The sequence below is a fragment of the Otolemur garnettii genome, unplaced genomic scaffold, assembly GCF_000181295.1.
Source record: "Otolemur garnettii isolate 467f Iridium unplaced genomic scaffold, OtoGar3 scaffold00018, whole genome shotgun sequence".
Lineage (NCBI taxonomy): Eukaryota > Metazoa > Chordata > Mammalia > Primates > Galagidae > Otolemur > Otolemur garnettii.
In genome coordinates, this window is record NW_003852413.1 from 24,801,175 (window position 1) to 24,810,862 (window position 9,688).

The 9,688-nt window shown below is 51.1% G+C and overlaps 1 protein-coding gene across 3 annotated transcripts in view; it reads left to right on the plus strand.

The window, feature by feature from the left end:
* The window catches only part of CACNB1 (calcium voltage-gated channel auxiliary subunit beta 1), a 22,902-nt gene extending 15,662 nt beyond the window's left edge, over positions 1-7,240 (plus strand). Inside the window, exons 12-14 of one of the 3 annotated variants that reach the window (XM_003786428.2) lie at positions 2,185-2,280; positions 2,707-2,892; positions 5,017-7,240. In XM_003786428.2, the coding sequence (XP_003786476.1) occupies positions 2,185-2,280; positions 2,707-2,892; positions 5,017-5,481 (747 nt within the window). In that variant the 3' untranslated portion in view covers positions 5,482-7,240. Of the gene's footprint in view, positions 1-2,184; positions 2,281-2,706; positions 3,107-5,016 lie in introns of those variants that run through there. The other 2 variants (XM_012803024.1, XM_012803025.1) reach the window with 2 other exon arrangements.
* The last annotated feature ends 2,448 nt before the right edge of the window (positions 7,241-9,688 follow it).

Genomic DNA, 9,688 nt, shown 5'->3' on the forward strand with positions numbered 1-9,688 from the left:
TTGAACCCACCACCTCTGATATACAGGGCCGGTGCCCTACTACTCCTTTGAGCCACAGACGCCACCCCCAGATTCACTAATTTTTTAACAACTTTATTGAGATAGAATTTACATACTGTTTAATTTGGTCATTTAAAGCATGTAGTCTTATTTTTTCCAGATTCACTAATTTTGAAAATTTTACTTTATCTTTTTTGTTAATACTAGTCAAATGTAATCCCTCTCTGTCTGTGTGTGTATTTTCCTGAACTATTTGACAATATATTGTAGATAAGCCTTTTTTTTCTTAGAGACAGAGTCTCACTTTATCACCCGTGGTAGAGTGCTCTGGCATCACAGCTCACAGCAACCTCCAGCTTTTGAGCTTAGGCAATTCTCTTGTCTCAGCCTCCCAAGTAGCTGGGACGACAGGCACCTGCCACAACGCCTGGCTATTTTTTGTTGCAGTTTGGCCGGGTTCAGTTTTGAACCTGCCACCCTCGGTATATGGGGCTGGTGCCCAGCCCACTGAGCCACAGGCGCTGCCCCTGTATCTTTTTTTCTTTTCTTTTTGGAGACAGAGTCTCACTTTATCACCCTTGGTAGAGTGCTGTGATGTCACAGCTCACAGCAACCTCCAATTCCTGGGCTTATGCGATTCTCTTGCCTCAACCTCCCTAGTAGCTGGGACTACAGGCTCCTGCCACAATGCCTGGCTATTTTTTTGTTGCAGTTTGGCCGGGTCGGGTTTGAACCTGCCCCCTACTCACTGAGCCACAGGCGCTGCCCAAGTGTATGTCTTTATTTCTACATACTTCAGCATGCTTTGCTTAAAAACGAGAACATTATCTTAATAACCATAGTGCAACTATAAACTTCAAGAAATGTCATCTAAAATATAGTTCATATTCCATTTTCACCAATTGCCCCAATGACACCTATGGCAACATTTCCCCCTATCTAGAAATCAACCCAGGATCACATGTTGCATTTATTTATTTTGTCTCTTTGCTCTTCTTTACTCTGGAACAGTTCTTCAGCCTTTCTTGGATTGTCATGACACTGACTGTTAGGAGCATATAGGTCAGAGATTTTGTAGGCTGTCCCTCAGTTTGGGTTTTTCTGAGGTTTCCTCAGGATTAGATTTTAGTTTTTGTGTTTTATTATGATTATGATTATAATTATTGAGATGTGAATAATAGTAGTAGCTGCCTAATGCATTATTGTCAAGACTAAACTGATCAGGCTCAGCGCCTGTAGCTCAGCAGTTAGGGCACTGGCCACATACACTGGGGCTAGTGGGTTTGAACCCGGCCTAGGCCACCTAAACAATGACAACTGCAACAACAAAAATAGCCAGGCATTGTGGCGGGTGCCTGTAGTCCCAGCTACTTGGGAGGCTGAGGCAAGAGAATCACTTAAGCCCAAGAGTTGGAGGTTGTTGCGAGCTGTAATGCCACTGCAGTCTACCAAGGGCGACGTAGTGAGACTCTGTCTCCAAAAAAAAAAGACTAAACCGATCATGTGAAAAGCACAAAACAATGCTGGTTCATAGCAAGTGCCCCATAAAGAGAGGATGCTGTTGCTGTTGTCGTTAACATGGTGGGAAACCTGAGGAATGAACACTTTAAACGAAGTTAGAGGGGTTAGGAAGGAGAATCACTACTCTTCATGGGGCACCTAGGAGAGCCTGGCAGGGAGACTGAGGAGAGAGCCTGAGCATTATATAGGGTGGACTCAGGTTGTGAGATCATTTCTGCAGAGGTGCCCAGGGCTGGAAGTCACTGAGCATTCCCTAGCCCTGACGTTGGCACTTCACGTGGATCCAACCAGGACCCTTCTTTCTTTCTTTTCCTTTTCTTTTTTATTTTGAGACAGAGTCTCACTATTTCACCCTTGGTAGAGTGCCGTGGCTTCACAGCTCATAGCAAACTCAAACCCTTGGGCTTAAGTGATTCTCTTGCCTCAGCCTCCCAAGTAGCTGGGACTATAGGCACCAGCCACAGTGCCTGGATATTTTTGTTGCTGTTGTTGTAGTTGTCATTGTTGTTTTAGCTGGTCCAGGCTGGGTTTGAACCTGCCAGCCTCAGTGCATGTGGCCAGTGCTGTAACCACTGTGCTATGGGTGCCAAGCCCAGGACCTGTCTTTCTGATGGATTCATTGTCTGGGTCCTCTAGCTCTTCTTTTTCTCCTCCCCAAACCAGGTACTTCAGAGGCTCATCAAGTCCCGAGGGAAGTCTCAATCCAAACACCTCAATGTCCAAATAGCAGCCTCGGAGAAACTGGCACAGTGTTCCCCTGTGAGTGCCTAGGCGAGGGGAAGGGAAGGGAGGAGAACATGTGGGTTGTCTAATTTCCTCTGGCTTGCATGGGAGACAGAGTGACCAGCAACACCTGGGCCAGGTCCCTAGATGCAGACTGATCTTCGCAGAAAGAGCATAGGGCAGGTAGAGATTGGATTCAAGCCCCAGAGTTAAGCCCCTCTCTCTTAGCCTTGGTTGCCTAATCTCCAGAATGAGGGAGTTGGTTTATCTGAGAGCCAAGACCTTGCAAGTCTGCCAATCTGTAGATCTGAGAATCCTCTTTCCCTTCCTTCACATAGAGTGGCCTCTTTTTAACCTTGTCCTTCAACCCCTTGACTCCACCCACTGCACCCAGGCCACACCCTCACCCCATTGGTCACGCCCCTGCTCATCCCAGCCCCGCCCCTAACCCCACCTCCACAGGAAATGTTCGATATCATCCTGGACGAGAACCAATTGGAGGATGCGTGCGAGCACTTGGCTGAATACTTGGAAGCCTATTGGAAGGCCACACACCCGCCCAGCAGCACACCACCCAATCCGCTGCTGAACCGTACCATGGCCACTGCAGCCCTGGCCTCCAGCCCTGCCCCTGTCTCCAACCTCCAGGTACAGGTGCTCACCTCGCTCAGGAGGAACCTCAGCTTCTGGGGCGGGCTGGACGCCTCACAGCGGGGCGGCAGCACAGTGCCACCACAGCAAGAACACGCCATGTAGAGTGCCTCACCCGTCTTCCCTCCTGCCTAGGGTCTGGAACTGGAATGCAGGGGACACGGGGAAGGAAGGGAAGAGCCTCATTTTGTAAAAAATGTGGTGAGAGGCAGCTTCTGGTGTCTGTGGTTTTTGATGGCACTGGTGCTGCCTCCCAATCTGTTGCTAGCTGGATATGAGACCTGATTCAGGCCCTCGTAAGACCAGAGAATAGGAAGGAAATATAACGAAGAGGGCCGGGTGAGGTGCTCACACCTGTATTCCTAGCACTCTGAGAGGCCAAGGTGGGTGGATTGCTTGAGCTCAGGAATTTGAGACCAGCCTGAGTAAGAGCAAGACCGTCTCTATTTAAAATAGAAAAACTAGCCTGTAGTCCCAGCAACTTTGGAAGCTGAGGCAAGAGGATCACCTGAGCACTAGAGATTGAGGTTGCTGTGAGCTATGATGATGCTGTGACACTCTACCCAGGGTGAGGATGAGACTGTCTCATAAAAAAAGAAAAGAAAAGAAGGGCGGTGCCTGTGGCTCAAAGGAGTAAGGCACCAGCCCCATATGCCGGAGGTGGTGGGTTCAAACCCAGCCCCAGCCAAAAACTGAAAAAAAAAAAAAAAAGAAAGAAAGAAAAGAAAAGAGAATATGAGGAAGAGTGGTATAATTCTTAGCTGAACTCCACACCCTATTTTGACCCAAGAGAGCAGGAGCTCTCAGACCTAAGGAAACCCACAGAGCAGGGTCCATTTAAGCCCAGCAGAACTGCTCCCCCTTGGACTCCTAACCCCAGGAGGGACCCAGAATGTAGCATTCCCCATGACTTGATGCTGTACTTTCCATCCTCTCCCAGTTAAATAGAATCCAGGAGAGGCCTTCTCATGAGTGTCCTATCCTTCCTTGACTTCCTCCCATAGGTGCCACAGTCCATCTCTGAGGCCATAGCATTGAGTATATGGTTCTGGGTTAGAGCCAAAAGAAACCTATGAAATCATGTCAGACTGTGTTTTCAACAATAGAGCCCATTTGTTTACTGAGTCTTGCATGGATACTGAATATATAGATAAGGCATCCTGCTGTGCTCTGAGGGAACTAGGGGCTTCTTGGCCTCCCCTTCACTTCCATGGAGACCCCTAAAGCATTTCTGTGCCCTCCCCACCCTGCCCTAGGTAGGTCTCCAGGGAACAGTTTTGAAACTACTGCTCTAGTCTAATCCCCATCACACTACAACCAAGAAACTGGGCCACAGAGAGGGGAATCATTTGCTCAGGATCACACTGCTTGAAGTGACAGGGGTGGGACAAGAACCCAGGCCTCTCCTTGCATTCCATTTGGCAATCTCCATGGTAGCAGTGGCCACCAGCTTACCTCTTAAGTGGCATTTGGTGGGGCTGTTAGGCTACTTCATCATCTCTGTTGGGGGAGGGAGACCCATCAGCCTTCCCAGCCTGCTGCTTTGAGTCTTTGTTGGGGGCAGGAGAGGGATCCTATCAATCTTGGAGACTCTGTCATCTGACTTGGGGAATGGGGGACAAGTATGGGGTGCTGGAAACCTGTGATTGGGGTCTGGCGTGGGCTGAAGAAGCTAGGGTCAGTGAGTTTGAACTGATATCCCTTCTTAATATATTTGGAAAACTGGAGGGAATGACTAATCCAATCAACCACTAACGATTGGCAATACTAATGAGTTGTTAATGTTGATTAACCCCAAGATAGCATTAACGACATGCACTGAGGAAGGGATGACTAATTGTTCATGGCTCTCTGCCATGGTTACCATGAGAGTTCATGGTCCTCACGTCTTAAGGTTGGGCTTCTTCTGTCTGGATAGAGGAGCAAATGCCTAGAGTTCTGTCCTCTGATTAGGCTTCAGAGCCATTTGCCTTGGGCGTTCATCCCCAATCTCTAGAGCCAGGACCCTCCTCCTTAAGCCCAGCTAGGTGTCTTGGTGCTGTCACTAACCTGCCTTGCTTTGTTGTGTTTTTCTTACCTCTGGCTGATCTGCATGGTGTGTGCTGTCCGTCTGCTAACCAGGGACCCTACCTTCCTTCTGGGGACCAGTCGCTGGAACGGGCCACCGGGGAGCACGCCAGTGTGCACGAGTACCCGGGGGAGCTGGGCCAGCCCCCAGGCATTTACCCCAGCAGCCACCCACCAGGCCGGGCAGGAACCCTGCGGGCACTGTCCCGCCAAGACACGTTTGATGCCGAGACCCCCGGCAGCCGAAACTCTGCCTACACGGAGCTGGGAGACTCATGTGTGGACATGGAGACTGACCCCTCAGAGGGGCCAGGGCTTGGAGACCCTGCAGGGGGCAGCACTCCACCAGCCCGACAAGGTTCCTGGGAGGAAGAGGAAGAAGACTATGAGGAAGAGCTGACCGACAACCGGAACCGGGGCCGGAATAAGGCCCGCTACTGCGCTGAGGGTGGGGCTCCAGTTCTGGGGCGCAACAAAAATGAGCTGGAGGGCTGGGGGCGAGGTGTCTACATCCGCTGAGAGGCAGGGGCCAATCCATAGGAGGAAGGGCTCTGAGCCCAGGGGAGGGGAGGGACAGAGGGTCTCACCACCTGAGATGTATCTTGCCTCCAGGGGGCTTATCTCCCCCCTTTCAAATGCCTTTGCTCAATGTTTGAGGTTTCTTTGGTGGTATCATCCCAGCTCCTGGGAGGCCCTTAACCCTCAGCTGTAGGTTTTTACCTACCTGCTGTGGGTGGATGGGGGATACCCACCTTTCTGAAATGTCCCCTTTTCCCTATTTTAGGGGGCTATCCTCCCTCACCCTCCCAGAGAAAAGGTGCACTTCCTTAATTCTTTCTACTTGGGGCTCTAAGTGAAGGTCCTATACGGCGTGACCCTTCTTTTCCCAACCTGGAGTATTTGGGAAGAGTTGGGTGCTTTTCCTGGAGAGGAGGCCACAGAATCTTTGCTATGGGAGCTCTCTCCCCTCAACCCACATCCAAGGTCCCTCACCATGCCCACACCCGCCCCCAAGCTTCCCAGCAGCATATCTGGTAGGTGAGAACTATAGTATGGACACCCCATGGGGAGCTTGTCTTCAGAGGGATTTGGGTGGAGACTGGTAGGTATGAGATGTAGGACCCTCTGCCCTCCATGGCCATGGCAATGCCAAGGCCTAGAACCCCGAGGAGTGGGCTACCTGAGATGCTGCTATCCACCCCCTCTCCATGCCTCAGCCTTCGCCTACCCCAGGAATGAGCTTTGCCTACAACATCCCCTGCCTGCTGCCATCAGAAAAGGGGGGCCCATCTGCATCTGAGTCCCCCATCCCCATCTTCATGCCACCTGAGTGTGGAGCCCATGGAACACTCTGGTCCACCTCATTTTAAACCAAAAAACTGCCCCTTCACCCCCACCCTGAGGCCCTAGGGGAGAAACCCTGTAGGTTGGTACCCAAGAAGGGACCGCTAGACCAGGGGTTGCCTTGGGACCCCAGATCTCCCCTAGGGGGCTTGGCTGCTGCTGCCGCTGCTCTGTATCTGCCTCTCGTGATTCTGTTCTTCACCCACATGGACTGTCCTTAGGAGAGGCCTTGATACCCCCTCTCCCCTGGGGTATCCCTCTTCCTCTACATCCCTATAGCCCAGCAGCCCTGCCCCCTCCCCAGCGTCCCAGCTGGGCCAGAGAGAGCCGATTGTGCCAACGAGGACTGGGCCCCCTGGCTGCCCACCTCAGGGATGGGCACCTCATGCCTATCTCGCCACCTCCTGTGCCAATGTTGTTCCGCCCCCCACCTGGGGGTGGGGTGCAGCTTCCACTTCCTGATTAGAAGATGCCACTGCCTAACCTCTCCCCCTTCCTGTCTAATGTCCTGTGCCCCCTCATCTGTCTGTCTATTTGTCTGTACTCTCCTAGGAGAAGTATTTTGCCATATATAAACTGCTGTCCTGTCCTTTGTGGCCGCCTCCCAAGCCTGCTTCTTTGTTCCCAACACACAGTTGTTAGCCTAGGCATGTGGGAGCTGCCAACATGCAGGGGGGACCCAAGGTTTGGATGCAGGAATAAGCTGTACCCTGAGTGGACTCAAGAGAAGAGACAGTTCTTTGATTTGTGGTCCTCTGGTGCCTTATGTAAAGCTGGGAGCTACTTGCCCAGTCTCAGCTCACCATTAGGCCCTGAGCCCTATGCTTTACCTATCTCCCTACATGTAGCTGTGGAAATGGGAGCCTGGAATTTCACTCAGTGCGTGGGATCCAGAACCACCGTGCAATGTCTGAAAGGCACATGCTTGTTTTTCTGCTCCTGAGGCCTGGCTGTGCTCTAACACCTCAAGAGAAGAGGCTGAGTTTTTGGTTCCACTAATGCTCCCCCACAATCCTGTCCGTACTAACCACCTAGCCTAGGTATGTGGGAGTTACTGACATTCAGGAGGGATCAAAGGGGTGGGGTGGGGAGGTGGTCTACTCTTGTGGGGAGAGGGGTGGAGAAAATGGGGGACTCCACCAGTCTCAGCCAGAGAATGAGGAACAAAGTAAGCAGTGGTTGTGCCCTTTCCTGCCGTCCCCAGGTGGCAGGATGTGGATTTCTGACAGTTGCTACTGCAGCCACCTGTGACCTGCCTCTCAGTACCCACAATCCTTTCCTCACCCTCCTGATCTTGTTTTGGAGTCAGTGGCCCTGGATGACTATCGCGTCTGGGTCCTCCATCTGAATGCTCAGGCCCAGTATCTGTGCACACCTGTGCATGTGTGTAGAGGGTGACAGACATCTCCTGAGACCTAGATAAGGAGCTACCAGATCAAAGAAAGAGGAACTGGGCAGGTACAGAGGTCAAGTGACTGACCCAAGTTCCCCAGGGAGTTGATGGCAAAGTTGATGAGAGCCCACTGTGCCTCCCTGCATGGTGCTCTTCCCACTGCCTTTCCATAGAATCTTTCATTCTGGTGTTTATTCGTGGAACAAACAGGAACAAATATGTACTAGGCACCAGTCTGAGTGGAAACAATTGCCAGTACAGTACAATGAGCTCTCTGATGTGGGAAGAACTGGGTATTGTGGGAACCTGGAAGAGGAGTCATTCCCCTTAACCCTGGAAAGTCAAGAGAGGCTTCAAGGAGGAGGTGAGGCTTGAGAGGAGTGTAGAAGCATGGGTAGGAGTTAATAAGGACAGATATGTGGGGGAAGTGTTTAGGGCAGAGGAAGCAGGGGACATGCATGACATGTTCTTGGCACCTCAGAAACAAAGTGTGCTCTCAAGGCAGTGTCTAGAGAGGGGTTGGCAGAAGTAGGTTACAGCAGTCCTTGAATTATGTTAAGGAGTCTAGGCTGTGTCCTAAGCTGGTTTGCAGAAACTGAAGGATTGTAAGCAGCAATGACAAGATTGCCTGGTTGCAGTTTGGAGAGCCCAGCCTGGAAACAGCTGTGATGCTCCAGGTGAGAAAGGAGGGTTTGGCTTAGCCCACAGCAGTGGAATAGGAAGGTAGGCAATGATCCCCCACACTCCTGCCCCTGCCAACCACCTGGCCTAGGCATGTGGAAGCTACTGACATTCGGGAGGGTTCAAGGCGGGGGTGTAGGGAGGTGGTCTAGTTGTGTGAGATATCTAGCAGTTAGAATCGGGAGCTTGTAGACAGCAATTGGAAGTGGCCAGTGAAGAGAGAGGGAGGTGTTTGGGTGAGTGTAGGTGGTAGCCCTCTCTTAGGACGCAGGTAAAAAACTAATTGGGAGGCAGAAATAAGCCAGCTTTGAACAAGGTAGGTTTTTTTTTTTGAGACAGAGCCTCAAGCTGTCACCCTGGGTAGAGTGCCGTGTCATCACAGCAACCTCCAACTCCTGGGCTCAAGTGATTCTCCTGCCTCTGCCTCCCAAGTAGCTGGAACTACAGGCACTTGCCACCAACCCCTGGGTATTTTTTGGTTGCAGCTGTCATTGTTTGGCGGGCCCGGGCTGGATTCAAACCCGCCAGCTCAGGTGTAATAGGCTGGCGCCTTAACTGCTTGGGCCAAAGGCCCCAAACCTGAACAAGGTAGTTTTATGTGCCTGTGAAACATTCAAGAGGATAAGAGCAAAAGACTAGCTGTGTGCATGGTCTGGAGCTCTGCAGAGAGGTCTTGGGTGGAGTCTGATATTTTGAATTAAGGGCAGGGATTATTAACTCCAGTTCACAAACAAAGCTCAGAGAATTTAAGCTACTTGTTCACAGTTACACAGCCATGATGCAAGGACCTGAACTCAGATAGATGGATTTCAAGTTCTGTGATGCCTGTGGCTCCCTGGTGCTAATTTGTCTGGCCCAGGATGCATCAGCTTCTTCAAGGGTAGCGGGTAGGGGGTGGGGAGGAGGAAGCAGGTATCTCCTCCTCCCCATGTGTCTTCTGCCTGAAATTGTATTTGCCCAGAACTTGCAGGCAAGGGCATTTCTAGTTGGCTTGGAGATACTGGGAGATGGAGGGAGACTCTTGTTTCTTGGTAACCACAAACTCTCACCTAACTGGCTGCATGTCAGCAAGTTGGTGATTGTAAATGTGAAGATTTAAAGAACCACAAAATCAGCTGAAATAAGGCCCTGCGAGGCTGGCCCTTCTATCCATCTCAGGGGTTTAGGAACTGAGTCCTGCTGGGGACCCCTTCTACTTGATACTCTTTTTTTTTTTTTGGCCAGGGCTGGGTTTGAACCCACCACCTCCGTTATATGGGGCCGAAGTCTTACTCCTTTGAGCCATAGGCACTGCCCTTTTTTTTTTTT